Source organism: Bubalus kerabau, chromosome 17 (assembly GCF_029407905.1).
Source record: "Bubalus kerabau isolate K-KA32 ecotype Philippines breed swamp buffalo chromosome 17, PCC_UOA_SB_1v2, whole genome shotgun sequence".
NCBI lineage: Eukaryota > Metazoa > Chordata > Mammalia > Artiodactyla > Bovidae > Bubalus > Bubalus kerabau.
In genome coordinates this window covers 51,152,846-51,172,219 of record NC_073640.1, presented here as the reverse complement: position 1 = coordinate 51,172,219, position 19,374 = coordinate 51,152,846, and the positions used below count along the sequence as shown (strand labels likewise).

Here is a 19,374-nt window from a genome sequence, read left to right as displayed (position 1 = left end):
TATTTTGGCAAGCAACTGCATTCTTGGGCATTTATCACAGAGAAGTGAAAACTTATTTTCACGCATGTTCAGAGCATGAATATTTGCACAGCCCAAACCCAGAAACTACCTGAATATTCATCAATGGTACCACACCAGCGAATATAACTCGGCAATAATAAGGATTTGACTACAGATACAGGCAAAAATGTGGAAGACTCCCAACTGAGAGAAAAAGAATCTCAAAAGGGCATACTGTGTGATTCCTTTTATATAGCATTCATGAAGTAAGAGACCCAGAAAAGATTACTGGTTGCCAGAGGGCTAGGGGAGGGGATGGGTGTGGCTATAAAGGGGTAGCCGGAGGGAGTTTCATGGTGATGGCACAGTTGAGTCTTAACTGTGGACAAAATTCCACACAGCTACACACACACAGGTAATTGGTGTATTCTGAATAAGCACTGTGGATTGTACCAATGTCAACTGCTTTGATATTGTATCAGTAATGAAAGATGTCAAATTTGGAGAGGCTGGGTGAAGGATTCAAGGAGGGCTTTATCCGTTTCTTTTAAACTTTTTGTGAATCTATAATTATTCAAATAGTTTAAAAGCAGTAAGATAGGAGGGGGAACACCAGGACTTTGAGGGGGGGAAGGTCCTTGGAATTACCAAAAGCATCATGCCCACCACCTCTATTCTTGGCTGATAGCTCCACGCCAACTGCCACTTCCAGCCTCAGCCACTGTTCCCACCCAGGTGCCCCACTCCTCAGACTCCTCTCCATTCCACACCATTCTGCTTACTGATGTCTGTGGCCTCTGCTCTGTTTGGAATGACTTTCTCCCTCTTTTCTGCAGCAAACTCCTATTCATCTCTCAAAGCCCTATTCAAATACCACCTGCTCTGGGCAGCCAGCTTAGACCTGGGGTTGGGCTGAGCTCCCTCCTCCAAGGCCTGAGTCTATCAGAGCTCTTGGCAGTGTGTGCATCCCTTCTGAGATCTTCTCTCACCATAGCAGGGGCTGATAACAGGAACCCCTGGGTAAGTATCTCAAATATTTCTCCTGGCACCTGGAACACAGAGGGCTCTTGGGACCCACTGCAGTTGAGAGCTGAATGGTGGCTACCAGAAGATGAAAGAGTATGTTTCCCCCAATTTTACAACAGAGGCTTAGAATCAAGCAGTGGTTTAGTGTAGAAGCTCTCAAAGTGTGTTCCCTGGGCTGGCAGCCTTGGAATCACATGTCCTACCCTAGTCCTACTAAGCTGGAAACTCGAGGGTGAGGCCCAGTTATCGGTATTTTAATAAGCCCTCCCTCTGGGTGATTCTGAGGCATGCTATTTAAACAAACTCACTCACTCACTCCATCCTTTCATCAAATATATACCAAGAATCTACCAGACCCTGAGCTGTGTGATGGTGATCATAAGAAAAAAGTGTTATATACTGGAGAGCAGCAGGCATGTTCATGCACACATGCATGAATATGCATGCACACACACTCCCCTGGGCTACCAGGATGGAGACGACTCAAGGTGGTTGGCAGGAAAAGACGAACAGAAGTGAAGGGCACAGGGGGCAACACGTCACTGTGTGGGAGGCGGGGGTATAGGGAAGGCTTCCTGGAGGAGCATCAGCACTCACACTGGAAGAGTGGGGTCCGGGGAGTCTGGGGGTGAAGATCATGAAGAACTTCTGGGTGGACAGAAGAACACGGGGAGGATTCTGAAAAGCACACAGCCTGCCTAGGAGATTAGAAGTGGCTGGGGTCTATGGCCATACCACCCTGAACTCGCCCCATCTTTTCTGATGTCGGAAGCTAAGCCGGGTCGGGCCTGGTCAGCACTTGGATGGGAGAAGGGGCTGGGGAGGCTGATGCGCAGGGCACTGCACGAGGCTGGAGAGGCAGGGGAGGGGGACGGGTCCCCGGTGGCCACAGTGAAGGGCAGAGGCTGTGTCATGAGAGCTCTGGGACACGTGGGGGTGGGGTTTGGAGCAGGGGATAGACATGGCCACCAGACAAAGACCCCCTGGCTACTGAGTGGGGGTGGACTAGAGGAGGTGGCACAGAGGCTGGGGGCTCAGGGAGGCGGCCAGGGCAGGGCACTGGGAAAAGGAGGATGGGGCAGGGGCAGAGATGCTCAGGAGGTTGAAGAGATGGGCCGCAGGCATCCAGGATGAGGCACGCGGCTCTGGCCCGAGGACAGGGGACTGGTGTGGCTACCCCTCAGACAGGCACCCCAGGGGAGAAGGAAGGTTCCAGGGCACTGGAGTGGAAGGCCACTGGAGAATAAGCTAGAGAAACTGTGTTTATTCCGAGGGCACAGGGAGCCAGGCAGGAGTTGGGAAGATCCCCTAGGCTGCCAGACTGGGGAAAGGGACAGGACTGAAGCCTGACTGGCCCTGAAAACTGGGTAATGTTGGGGGCCTGGTGTGGGGGGAGCGTGGGCTTGAGGCAGATAACAGCTGTGTTGCAAGGGGCGTGCTCAGACAAGTGATTTAGGCATTGAGAAAAATGGCAACTAGAACGCTGCTGAGAGCACCGGCAGGGCCCATCCTGGCCAGGCTGGCTTGGCCCCACATCCTAACTAACACACTCAGCCCTCTATCCCAGCGGGCCTCTGAGGACCCTGGGGAATCCAAGAGCCCCATAAAATGGCAAATAAACCTGTATGTCGGGTGAGTGCATCTCCCGAGGAAGAAGGCTGCTGGCTTTCATCAGATTCCTTAACGGGAAAGAGAGAAGAGAGTCTGACCTTTCTGGGGATGGCTTGTATCTCGCGTAGGTGGCCGAGCCGGGGGTGGAGAAGCTCCCAGAAGGCTGTCGGTAGGGAGGGACTTTGTCGACCCCTGCTGGTGACGCTGTGTAAGGGGTTTCGGGGAAGCTGACGGGCCTGGAACAGAAATAGGAGAGAGGAAGGGGGTGGGGGGTGAGCGAGGAGAGCCCCGCCCAGTCCTGCTACCCAGCCACACCCGTGGGCTTCACCTGCTCTCCTCTGTGGGGATGGAGGCAGGGCTGCTGAGCTAAGGGCTGGGGAGACCAGGACACCCTTTCCCTCCTTCCCACCACAGCTGAGCCCACCCCTCAGCGTCTGCAGCCTGACAGAGGCTGGACGGGCCACCCACACCTGGGACAAGACTCTCCTCTGCAAGTTGGATTCCCTCATTTCTTAGAAATTTTTCTTTATCTTTTAATATATAATGTATTCAAAAGTGCTTATCTTTTGACAAGCGGTATATGCCATCATAATAAAACAAACTACCTGAACTTACCACCCGACCAGAGAGCTAGAACTGGGGCCATGTGTACCCATGGGTGGGCTCCTCCCCGCCCCACCTCCCTGTCTCCCCCAGAAGTAATCACTCTCCTAAATTTTGTGCTTATCAGTCCCTTGACCTTTAAAACAAATACATGGTTTTAATCACACGTGGTAGGGTGGATTTCCAACCGCAGGCGCTGAGCGCCCCAGCTCTGCGTCCACGCTCCAGAGGCTTATAAGGCAAGTTTAAGGCGAGGAGGAAGGGAGGGGCATGAGAATGAGAAGGCAAGGGAGAGGAGGAGGCTGGACAACAGGCGGAGGAGAGAGAGAAAGGCAGAGGGCGGCAGGGGGCAAGGGGAGGCGGGGGCTGGGTGGCACCCCTGGGCGGGGGTGGGGGTGTCCTTACCTCTTGCTGTGCAGGGGCTGGGACTCCCGGAAGGGGACCATGGGGGTCTGCTTCGGGGGCCGGCTCAGGGACTGGGCGTGTCCGGGGGTGGCGGGGGCGGCCCACTTGGAGGCCGGGAGAGAGTTGTGGGATGCAGGTCCACTCCACTGCCAGGGAGCATTGCTGCGGTAGGGGGGCCGGCCCCCCGGGGCCAGGCCCTCTGGCTCGGTCTTGGGCTCCGAGGTATTCATATCATAGGTTTCTGGCCACCCCCTGGGAAGGAAAACGTCGTTACTCGGAAAAGGCCCCGGCCCACCAGCGCGCAGGGCTGCTGCTTCGCAGCCCAGATCTGAACAGTCTTCTATTTTAAAGGCCGAGTGGGGACGCTTCAAACTTGTCTGAAATGGAGCAGCTCTGTGTCCTCAACCCAGACAGGGTCCAACACAGTGGCCCCGACTGCTGGGCACACTCTACTTCATCTCCCCGTCCCCTCCTCTTCCCCTCTCCCGGTCTCTCCCTTCACCCTGACCCAGGCCTCCAGTTGGCCAGTGTCCTCCTCAGGCTGGCTCGGCGCCCCCACCCTCCCTTGGCAGTACTCAGGGCCAGAAAGGCGGATGCCCTCGGCATCAAAGGACAGTATCTGCCTTGTTCCAAAGAAGCTCAAAGGCAGCTGGAAGAGGAGCAGGTGACCTACTTTGCAGGGTGGTTAGGAAAAAAAAAAAAAGCCACGAAAAATCCAGAACCTTGAAATAGATGCAGAACGGCCTGTGACTCCCCCTAGACCAGGCTGGCTCACGCGCTGCAATGTTCCTGGCTCAGGGCGGGGGGCTCCGCAGGCTGGGCTGGCGTCCTCCGCCTCCGCTGCAATGCAGCGTGGGAGGGGGCTCTGAGCCCGAGCAGGGGGCCGTGCTCACAAAACCCACCTCCCAGCAGCTGTGGGAGCCGAGCTGGTAGGAGCCCTGGGCCTGGAAGCTGTCAGGCCCACACTGAGCCAACCCTCTGTGGTTCTCCTGAGTCCCCTGGAGCCTGGGGCACTTTCAGGGTCACCCGGCAAAAGATCTGGTGGTTGTGGTGGCTGTGGACCCAGGTCATGTCTGCTAAGGAGGCATCAAAAAGTGACCCAGGAATGTTCTCTGGCACCTGGGCCAGACACACAGTGCCCTCGGCAGCACTGGAGCTGGAGCTGATATTCAGAAGCACCTTCCAGCAGCTTCTCTGGATCAGTAGGCGCCCACGCCTCACCAGGTGCCCGGTGAGGAACGACAGCATACAAACGCCTAACAGGACCTGCGGATCTGCCAGGCCCAGGTGGAGGTGGTACCACCGTGGACCCAGGCAGTGCGTACCCGCTGCTCCTGCCTGCCTAGCTTCTACACCCCCTTCTCCTGAGAACAGGTCTGTGTGCTCTGGGTGGGGTGGATCCCACTTCCTGGCTCCAGGTATGAGCATGTGACCCAGGCCAGCCAATCAGAAGCGCTTCTTTGAGATGACAGGCACAGGATTGTCAGGTGCCCCAAGCTGAGCCAATCAAAGACAGTGAGCATCAACTCTGGAACTGCTGCAAGGGGGGTGGGGTGGGGGGTGGGCAAGGGTTGGGGGTAGGTGGTAAGAAAAAGATCTGTTTCACTGGGCTGCTGAGCTGGGGAGACCTAAGCTGGAGCTGCGATGAGGAAGAGGTGGCTTGAGAATGATAGCAACGCAGAAAATGAGACAGGTGAGATTCTTGATGAAGATGTCCAAGACCCTGCATAAAGCTACATTTCAATCTTGCCCTATCTCCCGGTCTTCTTAGGTGCATTAGCCAGTAAAGTCTCTCTTTTGCTTCACCTCTGTTGCTGGTTATTATCAGTATATACACTGAAGAGAGAAGCAAATTGAGGCACAGAGAAGTTAAGTAACCTATCCAAGATCACACAGCCAGTAAGAGGTAGAAACTGAATTGATTGATTTATCCTTTTTTTGGCTGTGCCATGGGGCTTGTAGAATTTTAGTTCCCTGACCAGGGATTGAACCCATGCCCTGGCAGTGAAAGCACTGGATTACCAGGGAATGTCCAGAAACTGGATTTAAAGATAGGAAGCTGACTCGAAAGCCCACAACTTTAACCACCACACACACTGGCTCACTGGGACAGTGTGGGAGCCGGTGCGTAGATTCTGCGGGCCCGTGACTTCTGCCCCTGTGACTGACAGCTCCACCTTTGGCCAAGAGTCCCTGGTCATGACCTTAAAGAGGGAAACAATCACTGCAGGGCAGCACAGAGTGACAGAGAGCCAGGGCGCCGCAGGCAGACAGCTAGTTTGGATCACAGCTCTGCTGCTTATGGCCCATGTAGTCTTGGGTGAAGGAGTTTCCTTCTCAGAGCCTCAGTTTCCTCATCTGCAAAATGGGGGTGGTGGCGAACATCAGCCAAAAGTCTGGTGCATGCCAGGTGCTTAACACACATCTCCAGCCGATTCTGTGGACTCTGCCTGCCATTCCCACAAGCTCAGAAGCAGAAGCCTTCTTTCCATTTTCTGAAGTCCAGCCACACCCACTTGGGAGCTCTGGAACAAATTCCTTCCCTGTGATCTGAGATCCATCAGCAGCTAGATCACCCCGAGTGCTCAGTAAAGGAAAGCAGATGCCTGGGCCCATCTCAGCTCCTCTGAATCACAGTCCTCTTTGAGGCGGGGCCCAGGAAGCTGCATTTTACCAAGCTGCCAGGGATGATGCTGACATGAGAAAGTTTAAGAAGCTCCTTTCACTGATCCAGTTTTAGGATTCTTTTTAAAAATTAAAGTGTTATTAGACGGCATCTCTGTCCACCAGTTACACCCACGAGAAGCACCCACAGCTGCCAGGTTTTTACATATTCTTGACTCACTGCATTTTCTGTAAACAATCAATTACTACTCCATCACACGGATGACCTGGGATTTAATTAGCCAGTCTCCTATGGCTGGACATCTAGTTTCTTCTAGTCTTTTGCTCGACCAATAACACTGCACTAAAGATTCCCTCTCCAACCGTGTGCGGAAGACGCCTGGTGATGGATGCCCAGGTTCGCAAACCACTTTTCCTATCTGCCTCCTTCTCTTTGATTCCCAACAGCCTAGTTTCTGGAGGCTATGGGGACTCCTTTCTCTCTCTCCAACTCACTCACTTGTGGGGTTTCAATTCCCCTTCTCAGGGAGGAGCACCCCCCGCCCCTTCAGATATCTTGAATCCAAATGAGGAACAAAAGGCGTCCTGGATCAGCTTCCCCATCAGGCAGGACAGACACAGTGAGATGAGCCTGTACAAACACGCCAGATCACCATGACACACCGCACTGGGGGCTCTGGGATGTCCCTCCTGGCTACCTGGTCCATCTGGGCAGGGCTCACTTGAGAACCCCAGCCTCATGGTCTGGGGGTGTGAGTATGACCCCCTGTATTCTATGCAGTGTCTGAAGAGCCTGGGGTCCAGACCCAGGCCCTACAAAGCCTGGCCGGTGGCAGGGATCATGACAACCAGGCTAGGAGGCCAGGGTCATAGCAACAGGCTGGAGGAACCGCAAAGCTAGGATATCAGCTCTGCAAACGAGATCAGCCAGACCCCTCTGTGCTTGAAGGGCCACACACACCACGCAAGTCCCAACCCACACCTCTCCTGTTTTGATGGCTGCCTTGAGCCAGATGATAGCTTTCCTCATAAACAGGGTGGGGAGTGGAACCTGTCTGTCTGGTCACGCCCTCCTTGGCCTCATCTCCCCAGAGCTGGAGAAGGGAGCCTGCAGATGCTGCCTTTCACTCGGCTGGCCCTACCTGCAGGTCCAAGGACCTTTGTGTGGCCTCTGGTGCTTCCAAGTTTTGGAGAGTCATTAAACAGGCGGGCTGCTACTGTGTGTGTGTGTGTGTGTGTGTGTGTGTGTTTGCGTGTGTATGCAACGAGGCAGAAGGGTCACCTCAGCTTGACTTGCCCCTGCAGAGCTCAGCACGGGTGTGGCCTGGCCTTGGCCCCATGCAGGGGTGGAGGAAGCCCCGGAAGAGGGCTGGGAGAAGGGGATGCCTGGGGCCTGACTGGAGTCCCAAGGCTAGGGGACTGGAACCTGGGTGGCCAAGCCCTGGGTTGTGGCAGGGTTGAACCCTGCCCAGAACTGTCCCCCACCAAGTTCAGAGCAAGCAAGACTCAATAAGGTGGGAGGGTGCAGCCAGGACTCACACGCCCACAGCTCGAGACTGCTATGAGAGGAAGCAGAATACATGGAGATGGGAAACCTGGATTGAGTTTTGCTCTGCCACTCTGTAGCCATGCAACTCTGCACAAGACTGTGGTCCACCCTGGGTGTCAGTTTTCTTATCTGTAAACCAGGGATCACACCAGCCCTGGGAGACCACGTGTGTAAGCTCTCAGTGTCCCCTCATTGCGTGCCTTTCTCTCGGCTCACCCTGTTCCAGCCACGTGACCCTCCTTCTGGTCTGTCAACAACCCAAGGGCCTCTTGTTCTTACCCTCCCCTCCCCACAGGGCCTGTCTCTTGGTTCCTTCTTACCCGCAGGCCTTCCCTGACCACCAAGTCTGATGTCAGGTCAGGCCTAATGCTCCTCACACCCAGGACCTCACGGCCGGTGTCTTCTGAGTGCCTCTTACAGGCCAAGTCCTGTGCTGTGCACTTTGCAGGCCTCCCCTCCTCCAACCTTACAGCCACTTTTGGGCAAAAGCTCCATTAACGTCCCTATTTTATAAATGAGGAAACAGGCACAGAGTGGTGGGGACATCTGCCAGGGTCACAGTTAATAAGACGAGGAGCCTGGACTCAAACGCAGGCAGCCTCCCTGCAGGTCTGCCTTCCCGCTACGCCCAGGGATTTCCGCCTGGACTGTGTGAACCATCTCACTGGCTCACTTTCTTATTGGTTGTCTTCTCCAGTCCATCCATCCGGGCTGTGAGGGCTGGGCCCGGACTGTCCTCTGTGCAGCTGTGCTTCTGGCCTTGGGATGTAGTGATTCTAGAATCACTGTTTCCAAATCATCACTGGAGGTTGCTAGGGTACCAACTCATTCTTCTCAGAATCACATCTATCCTGCCTTCTCTGTACAAATTATACCTCAGAGGAATCAAATGGCTGCTGAAGGAATGTTCTTTTTGGAAGAATTCCAGCCAATAAATGAAGAAAAGATTTCCCTGGTGGGTGGGCCAGTGGTTAAGAATCCGCCTGCCAACGCAGGGGACACAGGTTCAATCCCTGGTCTGAGAAGATCCGACACGCCGAGGGGCAACCAAGCCCATGAGCCTCAACTACTGAGGCTGCGCTCTAGAGCCCGGGAGCAGCAGCTACTGAGGCTCGCGTGCCCTAGAGCCTGTGCTCCGCGACGAGAGAAGCCACTGCAATGAGAAGCCTGTGCACTGCAGCTAGAGAATGGCCCTGCTCACGGCAACTGGAGAAACCTGGTGGGCAGCAACAAAGACGCAGCACAGAGAACTTTTTAAAAATAAAGAAGGCAGGCTAGAACTCAGGACATCACTTGAGTGTGACCCGTCATGACACAGGGGATCCAGACAAGGATCACAAATGGCTGCTGAGAGCTGAGGGGAAATGTACAGCGTTTAGGGTCAGGCTGCCACCCTCGGAACCCTCTGACTGCCCTTCGTATCACTCCCACAGGGACAGCCAGACATGTGGCGCCTCCTGATGGATGCACACCTGGAAAGTGCTGTGACCAAAGGAAATTCAGGGACCTCTCTGGCAGTTAAGACTTTGCTTTCCAAGCCAGGGAATGTGGGTTCGATCCCTGGTCGGAAAACTAAGATCCCACATGCCTCACAGCCAAGGAACCGAAACAGAAACCAAAAGTAATATTGTAACAAGTCCAATGAAGTCTTTAAAATGGTCGACATCAAAAAAAACCTTCAGAAAAACAAAAGGAAATTCAACTAGAATCTGATCAAGCGTTTATGCTGAACTCCAGTTTGTGGGAAATACACGTGCTAGAAGAACAGGTTAAAGGACATCAGCAGGATGCAAGCAGCTAAACCCAGGAAGCAGGAAACTGAAAAACAAGAGACCCGGTTTCCTCCCAAAACAAAAGGTAAGAAAAAAATTAGATTTTTTTAAAAAGAGATTCATCAACCAAATGCCACAGGAAGAGCCTGTGGTACAAAAGAAGTTAAAGATGGACAGGGGAGTTGAGGCAGTCTGCTAAATTTTTTTAAGGTCCTGACTGGGTAGAGATACAGTCGAAGGAGTGAGACTGCTCCAAATAACCTAAGGTGGACAGGTATGGGATTAAAAACAAACAAAAACAAAATAAGAACTGGCCACATGTTGACAAATGTTGAAACGGGACTTAGCATGCTTTTAATATGCTTGAAATATGGGACTTCCCTGGTGGTCCAGGGGTTAAGAATCCACCTTCCAAGGCAGGGGATGCAGGTTCGATTTCTGGTTGGGGAACTAAGATTCCATAAGCCATGGAGCGCCTAAGCCCATGCGCCAACCACAAACATGCCACGTGCAGCAACCAAGACCTGATGCAGACAAATAAATAAATAGTAGAGAAAAATGTTTGAAATATTCCATTTAAACAAAATAAAAAGAAACAAATCCTGCACTGGCTTCCCAGTGAACAAAACCCAACCTTGGCACTGTGTCCAGCAAGGGCCCCCGGTCTGCCCCCACGCGCAGGCCCTCTCTTCCATTTCAGCCTTGCTCAGAGTGCTCCACACTGCACTCCCTGTGCTGCAGGAACCCTCCCCCTCCATACGCTGACACTCTGGAGACCCTGCCCTGGCCTGTCCATGGCCTGGGTTCTGCTGGCCTGGAAAATCACACTGCAGCCTCCACCAGGGAGCCTTCCCCACTACCTGTTAGCCCCTTCTATGACCCACCCTGCTCTTCTCCTCGGAGCTCTTCACTGCCTGGTCCTGTGTTACACACCTGTTTAATGAATGCCTGTCAGGACACAAACTCTAAGGGAATGGGTGCTTTTATCTTGTTCACTGCTAAATCCTACTCAAGACTTCAAATGGAGTGTATACACAGTAGGGGCTGAGTAAATATGTGCTGATCAAATGATGAGGCACAGTGTACCTTCAGGCAAGGTCTTTTTTCCCACTATTTTTTGGCTATGCCTGGAGGTATGTGGGATCTCAGTTCCCCAGCTAGGGATCAAACCCACGCCCCCTGCAGTGGAAACGCTGTCTTAACCTCTGGACCGCTAGGTAATTCTCAGGCAAGGACTTGAACGCTATGTGCGACTAAGGAGGGTGCCCACCTCATGGGCTGTGGTGGGGGCCGGAGGGGACAGCATGTGCGTGCAGAGCTTAGACCATGACCGCCTGCAGGAGGGGTTCCACAGATGTTGACTTGGACCCTGACACCATTATCACCACCTGTTGAGGAAGGGCCCCAAGGGCCAGCACCCGGGGAGCTGCTGACCTCTCCGGGGGGACAGACTTACCTCCGGGGCGTGCCGTCGTCAAAAGGCGGGATGATGACCACCTTGACGGTGACGGAGGTGCGTAGCAGGTCGATCATCTGGTCGTGGGTCAGTGTGACCACGGCCACCTTGCAGATCTCCACCAGCCGGCTGCCCTGCCGCAGGCCGGCCTGCCAGGCAAACCCGTAATCCTCCACCTCAGCCACGGTCCCGTCGTACTTCACGTGGAAGCCCAGCTGCCCCAGCCCGTTCCGCCGCAGCGTCATGTCCACTGTCTCCCAGCCATTGGTCATCACCTGTGGGCCACACGCAAGGTCCAGTTTCACAAGCTGCTCGGGGGCAGCTCTTAGGGGAGATTCTGCCCTTTTGAGGCCAAAGACCCCCTACCCCCCATTCTCCCAGGTGATGTCATGGTACAGGCACGCAGACACCCACCTTGTTCCATCCTGGGCTCCTGACTCCTGGAGAAACATGGACACCTCATACAGAGGTGGCGGTCATGAGTCATGTTCTCCACATGCCCCCTCCCACCCTCTCTATGGTTGGTGGTCTCTGGAACTCGTTTTGGGCTTTCCAGGTGGCACTAGCGATAAAGAACCTGCCCGCCAATGCAAGAGACATAAGAGATTTGGGTTTGATCCCTGGGTTGGGCAGATCCCCTGGAGGAAGAAATAGTAACCCACTCCAGTATTCTTGCCTGCAGAATCCCATGGACAGAGAAGCCTGGAGGGCTATAGTCCATGGGGTCACAAAGAGTCAGACACGACTGAAGCAACTTAGCATGCCTGCACAAGACTTGTTTTGGCCAATGAGCTGTGTATGGGAATGGCATACTGTCTGGGCTGGGGCATTTCATCGCCAATTTGAGACCCTCTTCAGGCCTTTCCCCTCTGCCACGGCCACTAGGATTATTCCAGAGAGTGCCTGTTTGGTCAGCTAAGGTCTGTGAGTTCAGACTTCAGCCCAACCTGAGATGGACACGTGGCATGAGTGAGATAAACCTTTGTTGTCTGAAGCCCTGATGGATACGGTGACTGTAACCAGAGCAAGCTGGAGAAGCCAGAGACCAGAGACCCTGTGAGTTTGTCTAGGCTGGGGGCTCGGCACCACATTCTTTACTCCAGGACCTCATTGTGCAAGGCAAAAACCCCTTTCGAACCTCCGTCTCAGGCTGTTCCCCATCCTGAAGCCAACCAGACCACACACGGAGGGCCTTCTCTCTGATTTATTGCCCGCTTCACCTGTGGGAGACTTTCGCCATGCTAACGTATGACCATCGATAGGAGAAGCCACTGAACAGAACACCTAGAGCTTCAGCTTATCCTTAGGGACTCCCTCCTCTTCTTGGAATAAAAAAATTAACTTGATAAGCTGGAGCTGTTAACCAAGTTACAGCAAGATCTGCCTGCCTAAAAACTGCCTTAAGGAAAGCGGCTGTGTAATGGTTGACATCTCCCGTGAGAAGTCATTCCCTGGTCAGAAATGATGCTATCTAATGTACTTATTAGAGCTGCACAGTAAGAATCTCATATCACGAGCCACGCTGTGCATTCATACATTTACACATGTATCCACATACACAAAAATATTCTTTGCAATCCACACAGATGTTCCCGAGTATGGGTAGCAAGAAACGAGTGTGGACGGTGAAAGACTTACCTGAAGATGTAAACACATCTGTTCCAGGCTAGTCTGGACAGTGAGAATTTGGGAGGTGAGGAAACAGGTGAAACTGGAACAAAGCTCCATGAGACCAAGTGCCTCCTCAGGGCACCAATCTTTTCTACCCTGTCCTTGAAAACTGCCTACTGAGATCCAGTAACTGATTTCATGGCCCAACTTGTTTACATGTCACTAAGGAATTACTATTCATTTTTTTTTATATAGAATAGGCAAAACAGTAATTTTTCAGAAGCTGTATGTTTTAGAGGTAAATCTTGACACATTTACTGATGAAATGACAGGATGTCTAGGATTTGTTTCAAAATTATCAGGGGAAGGGAAGGGAGAGAGGGAAGGGAGAAACAAGATGGGCCCCAGGCTGATAACTACGGAAGCTGGTGATAAGTCTAGGGGATCAGGGGGCGAGTTTCTCTACTTTTGTGTCTGTTTGAAATTTTCCATGATTAAAAAGTTAAAACAAATTTGTTTGAAAGGAGAGCATACAGTTTAGTGCCTCAAAAGAGAAACTCATGACTGGCTTCATCCCAGACCATGGCCTCTGCTTTGGGAGTCAAAACGCTTCTTCCCTTTGAAGTCATCGCCCTTGTGTCCTGTGAATTGAGTTAATAATGGTATCTCCCTCATTGGGTTTTGGGAAGAAGAAATGCAAGGTTGTGCAAGGCTGCAAGGAGTCCGATAGCCGGCCCCCTGTGAATGGCCACTTTTGCTATCACTACAGACAGCACGTGTGTGTGCATTCAGTCCATGGTCACTGAGTGTCTGCTGCACACCAGACACTGGCCCAGGTGCTGAGGACGCAGCAAATATGTAAAAAGACACAGCAAATGCTGGCAGGTGCTACTGTGACAATTAAAGAGGGAAAGGGGGCGGAGCAAGCTCAAGGCCAGGCTGTGCACGGGGCTTTTACAATTTTGGATAACAAGGCCTCACCGATAGGTGACCTTTGAAAAAACGCATGTAGAAGGGGAAGGAGGCATGTGGGGATGAAGAAGGTGTTCCACCGAGAGGGCACAGGTAGTGCAAAGGCCCTGAGGCTGACTGCCCAACGAGCTCACTCTAGACATAGAAGTCTGCGTTCTTGGAGCAGAAAGAGAGTAATAAGGAGACAAGAGTGACAGACAGCCAGGCCATGTCGGGCCTCACAGGCCACCATAAGGAACTGGGCTTTTACCTGGAGTGAGCTGAGGGGTTTGAGCAGAGCAGGGACATGATCAAGATCCCTCTGACAAACTTCCTGAGAACAGACCCCAGGGAAGCAAGCAAGGAGGCAAAGGAGACCAGCAAGGAGGCTACTGGACAGGCCAGGAGGGGCTGCAGAAGGGGCAGGCGCAGCAGAGTCTGCCTCCGGCGGGTGGAGCTGACAGACTGGACGTCGGTATGAGACAGAGGAGTGAGGCTGGTGCTGAGGCTTACGATTCCACTCGTGTGATGGGCTTGTTCTCTGGAGACAGAACCCCGGAGGCAAGGGGAACGAAATCAGGAGCTTGCTCTTAGACATGCTGACTTCCACAGGTTGAGTAGGCAGTTAGTCATTAGTCTCAAGTTTGGGCACAAACAGGTTTTGGAGTCAGAAAAATCTGGATTCAGATCCCAGTCTGCCACCTACTGGCTGTGTGACCTCTCTGAGCTGCATGCTACTCACGGGTCCAATGGGGATAAAAAACAGTGCCTACAACTCCACGAGGCCGGTGGAGGGCTGTGAGATCATCGGTCATGAGCACACAATCGGGGTCAATCATCTTCTTCAGCTGATCGACTCATCAGCATTGAATAAACACCTACTATGTGCCAGCCCTGATCTACACAAATGAGATAAGCAAGTGGGCAAAACAGAGGCCCTTGTTCACGGACCTCACATCCTAATGGGAAATCTACACACTAGCTGTTGCTGTAGTTTAAGGCGGGGCAAAAGTTTGGAGTCAGGGAATCTGAAAGCTCGTCTTTACCAATCCCACCTGAACTCAAGGAACGAGTGCAAAAGCCTAGAAGGGTGAAGAGGGCTGGCTGTGATACTGGCCCCTGGAGATCACAGCCTCCTAAGTCAGGCCAGCTTGCCTGGGCAACATAACTCATCCAGTCCTTAAAACTTCCACATGATATGGGATGACCACTGTTCCCATTTTTCAGATGGGAAAACTGAGTCACCCAGTGGTTAAGGAACATGGGGAGGTGACACAGCTGGTAAGTGGCAGTGCTGGGACTTGAAGCCAAGCCTTCTGACTTGAGAACCTGTGTTGTTAACTCCCGTGATATACTGCCTTCTCTATTTCATGCTTGACATTCTGTTAAACCCACTGAGAGCCAATCACTGACCACGTTCCCTCACCTGGGGCTCTGAGGTAGCCTTAGTACTTCTTAGCCCAATGCTTCCAACGACCATTACCAACTAAACTGTCATCTGACTTGAAACCAGTCTGCTACCTTTGGTTTGGCAGCTGTCTGAGCCTAAACTGCCAAGAGATTAGGGTAAAATTTTTTAATCTAGACTGTGAGTCTCTGTTCTTTAACAGAGAATGTTAAATCACTTACATTTACTGTGATTACTGATGTGGAATTACTCCTGCCACATAATTTTGTTTTCTTATGCTTTTTTACACCCCCGTCCCCAATATCCTGCTTCCACCCCTATATTTTAAAGGTCTGGAAGTCTTTCATTCTGTTGAGTTGGCCAAAAAGTTCATCTGGTGTTTTGTTAAGAAGGTACAGAAAAACCCACACAAACTTTTTGGCCAATCCAATATTGTAATTCTTCTGGAGAGTATCCTTACATTTTTAACATGAGTTTAAACATCTGCAGTGAGTAAATAAGCCTTTTGTCCTCTCAAGGCGATGACATGGAGAGCCTCAGATCTTTGGCCCAAGCCTTCCCCAGGGAGAACCCAGGCTGCAGAGCCCACTAGACCCCTGGTGTGTAAAGTGACAATTCTGATTCTCTTGGGGCCGACGAGCGTCCTGGGCCAACTGACCGGGCTCAGGGAGGCACTTCAGTGGTTCCTAAGGCCTCTGCCAGACCACAGAACTGCTGCACCTTGAGGGGCTCTCTCCCTTACCTTCAGTCTCTGGACAATTTCTCTTATGTCCTCCACAGAACCCTCAGAGGCCTTGAGGAAGATGTGGTCCCCTCGCCCGTAGAAGATTTTGATTGTCGAGGAGTCTGGGGTCCAGCCGATGACATCCCCGCAGTAGCAGTTGAACACCACTTCCTTAGTGCGTAGGTCTAGGAGCACCACAAACTCGTTGGAAATTCCCAAAATGCAGTCTATCTCTACCCCCTGCGCATAGTCCTCAGCCGCCACCCTCCAGGCGATGGCCCCGGCGCTGTGCTGCTCGGCGCCTGCCCGGGCTTTTGTCTTCTCCTTCTTCTTGGAGGTCAGGGAGATGAGATTGAACTTGCCGGTGGAGTCAATGGGTGTGTTGGAGACACAGTTTTCCGCCAGGTCCTTGAGGTATTCCTGGCGGGTCCTGGTGGCCATGGTGTGGAACTTGTCAGACTTGTGTGCAGCGTTCTCGGCATTAATCACCTTGGCCAGTAAGAAGTCTCTGAAGACGTCAGATTTTCGGAATGTGGTTCCACTGGGGATCGGGGGGCCGAAAGGAGGAGCGTCTTTGGATCGGGTCACTGCCATACTGAGGAGGGAGAAATTATTTAGACGACAGAAAGAAAGGCACTTGAGAGTCCCTTTAGAAAGAAAATACACGATCAAAAAGAGGAGTTTCCTTTCTAAGAAAGGAAGTCTACATCTAATTAGTAAGTTGCCAGCTGACTAGACTGGAAACTGGAGAAAGTCTTAGGGCACACATATGCGTTTTTACTTTCTATGCAGCAGATGTTAGAACATCCACTGATATTTAAAGGATAATTTTCCTAGCACTGTTCAACTTCAGTTATTCTTGTTTTACATACATACAGGCTTGTGGTAAATTATAGTTTTGCAAAGACTCATCCCTTCCTCTCTACCTTAATGGACAGGTACATTCCCGCCCTGTTCATCCTAAGCTTGGTCATGAGATTTGATTTGGCTAATGGCATTCGAGCCAAGGCACAAATGGGCATGTGGGCCAGGCTTGCCTCCTATGTACCCACCCTCGCCATGAGGTGAACATGCTCTGGGGTCTACTGGTCTGGGAGAATGAGGGTGCCTGGAGCAGACATGCAGCCAAGGCCAGCCAGGCCTCAGCCAACCTGCAGGTGAGTAGGCCAAGAAGAAATGATTATGTTTGTGAGCCTCTGACTTTCGGGGTGGCTCGTTAAGCAGTGTTACTATAGGAAAATCAGACCGATATGAAACATTCTGTGATTTACTTCTTTCAGACACTTGGGTAACACGAACATGCTTTGTAAATCATCTCTACAAAGGTTATTTTGAAAATTCACTACAAGGGGAAGTTAGAATGGAACTCTTCCTACTTTGGTTTTTTTTTTTTTAAAGATTTTTTTGATGTGAACCATTTAAGAAACCTTTATTAAATTTGTTACAATATTGCTTCTGTTTTATGTCTTGGTCTTTTGGCTGGGAAGCATGTGAGATCTTAGCTCCCCAACCAGGGGGTTGAACCCACACCCCCTGCACTGGAAGGCAAAGTCTTACCCACGGGACCGCCAGGGAAGTCCCCTACTTTGGTTTTAACTGAGCTGCCATTAGGACAGAAATCATACAGCAACTGAATGAGAAGGTATAAAGGCAATGATCTAAAACCTTATCCCCCAAATTCCTGAACTTCCTCCCCCATTATGCAAACTACAGAGGGAGAATCTTATTGGGAGGAAAATCCACTGAAAAGGTGGGCCCGTCATCTCCATTCACTCCCTGAATAGGGGCCTCCTCGGTGACCCTTACATTTGGAAGGAGACTGGGGGCTGCTGCTCCTGCCTGGGAGCTCTGGAAGGAGGGTCAGGAGCCCCGAAAAGCCCAGAGTCTGGAAATTATTTAGCTGTAGAAAGAAAGGCACTCGCGAGTCCCTGCAGCGGCTGTCACCACGGCTCCAGTGATAATTTCCTGCTTCCTGCTTCCTCTTTGTGCTCCCTCCCTGGACAGGTCAGAGACTGGCAGTGAGCCCAGGGGAGAGGAAGTGCAAGGGGGAGGGCAAGCGCAAGGCGGAGAAACAGAGGAGAGGGACGCAGGCTCCCCATCCAGCAAGGCTCCCAGGTGGAGGCAGCCTTGAGCTGGGAGGCAGGAGACTGGCTGCTAAGTCAGGTTCAGATCTGATGAATCTCAGTTATGATGCTGCAATGACCAACTCGAGATTCAGTGGCTACAGGGCCACTGAGTGATCTTTGATGACTTCAAAGATCAGGCAGAAAGGCTATCGCACCTGCCAGAGTGAGCACCCAGGGAGCAGGGGAAGACATTTAAGTTAAAGGGGCTCCAGGGACTTCTCTGGCAGTCCAGGGGTTAGGACTCTGAGCTTCCACTGCATGGGTTCAATCCATGGTCGGCGAACTAAGATTTCACATGCTGCGTCATGTAGCCAATTAAGGGAAAAAAAAAAAGCCTCCAGGGATACCATGAGTGAATTATGCTGTTTACACAATGACAATTAAAAAACAGTATGAGGTACTAAAAAGAAGGTTTTTTTCTTAAAGAGTACTGCATTCACCTTCTAAAAAATGTCAGCTTGTGCTTATGGTGTTGGGGAGAGACTACATACTGTAAGACAATTTTTAAAGTAATGAGATTTTTGATTAAAACCTATTTCATGAAACCTAACCATAGTGTAAGGCTTGTTTGACTCCTGACCCTCCACCCAACTTGACCAGGACATGTGTCTGACCAGCACTTCCAGGATGGCCCCCCTCCTTGGACCCTGGGGAGTTAGTGTTCTGGATGTGGCGCTATGAGGAAGAGAAATTAAGCTGGGATCTGAGGCTGAGTAGGAGCCAAAGGAAGAGCAGAGGGGAGGGTGCTGCAGGCAATGGACATGGGAGGTGGAAGACCCGACAGGAAAGAGCACGCGCAGGGTGAGATGCGGCCGGCGCACCAGAGCCGAGAGAGTAAAGGGTGGAAGGCTGGTGAGGTCACCAGGGACCAGGCCAGGCAGGGCCTTGACAGTGAGCAAGCATCCTGTATCCTGATTGGGAAAACAAGCACCCATTTGACCATCTGGACCAGCTATTCACCATCTGCATCCCCAGATCCAGTCTCTGCCATTTTCTGCCCCGTCCAGCGCCCCGGAAGGTGGGTTTCCACAGGCTGTGTCAGCTTCACCCAGTTCCCCTGGCCAGGATACAGGGGAGGGGAGAGGAGAGAGGGTGCAGTCTTTATTTCTCTTCATTGCCTGTCTGTCGAGCTAGGACAGTGGCTGTAGTCCTTGGTCCTTTGCTCAACAGCCACAGCTGCTGAGGGGTGGCCCCTCTCCCAGAGCCATACTTCTCCCTGGTTTCCAGAAATGTCTCCCATCCCCTGTGACCTCATCCCTCATGGTGGGTAATGGCTCCTTGCTATTGCTGGTTCCTGGATGCCTCACTTTCCTATATTGGTGCCTTTAACCTACCCACACCTATTACTGAAAGCTGCTCAGTCTTGTCAGACTCTGTGACCCCACTGAGCGTAGCCTGTCATAGGCTCTTCTGTGCATGGGATTCTCCAGGTGAGAACGGAGTGAGTTGCCATGCCCTCCTCCAGGGGATCTTCCTGACCCAAGGATCGAACCCCTGCATTGCAAGC

At 52.1% G+C, this 19,374-nt stretch overlaps 1 protein-coding gene across 1 annotated transcript in view; it reads right to left on the bottom strand.

Annotated features, from left to right (window-relative positions):
• SIPA1L3 (signal induced proliferation associated 1 like 3) overlaps positions 1-19,374 on the bottom strand; it is a 254,992-nt gene that overhangs the window by 59,952 nt on the left and 175,666 nt on the right. The window contains exons 12-15 of the mRNA XM_055553137.1: positions 15,760-16,336; positions 11,048-11,322; positions 3,646-3,897; positions 2,736-2,873 (exon numbers count right to left, since the gene is read on the bottom strand). Of these exons, the coding sequence (XP_055409112.1) occupies positions 2,736-2,873; positions 3,646-3,897; positions 11,048-11,322; positions 15,760-16,336 (1,242 nt within the window). The remainder of the gene's footprint in view (positions 1-2,735; positions 2,874-3,645; positions 3,898-11,047; positions 11,323-15,759; positions 16,337-19,374) is intronic.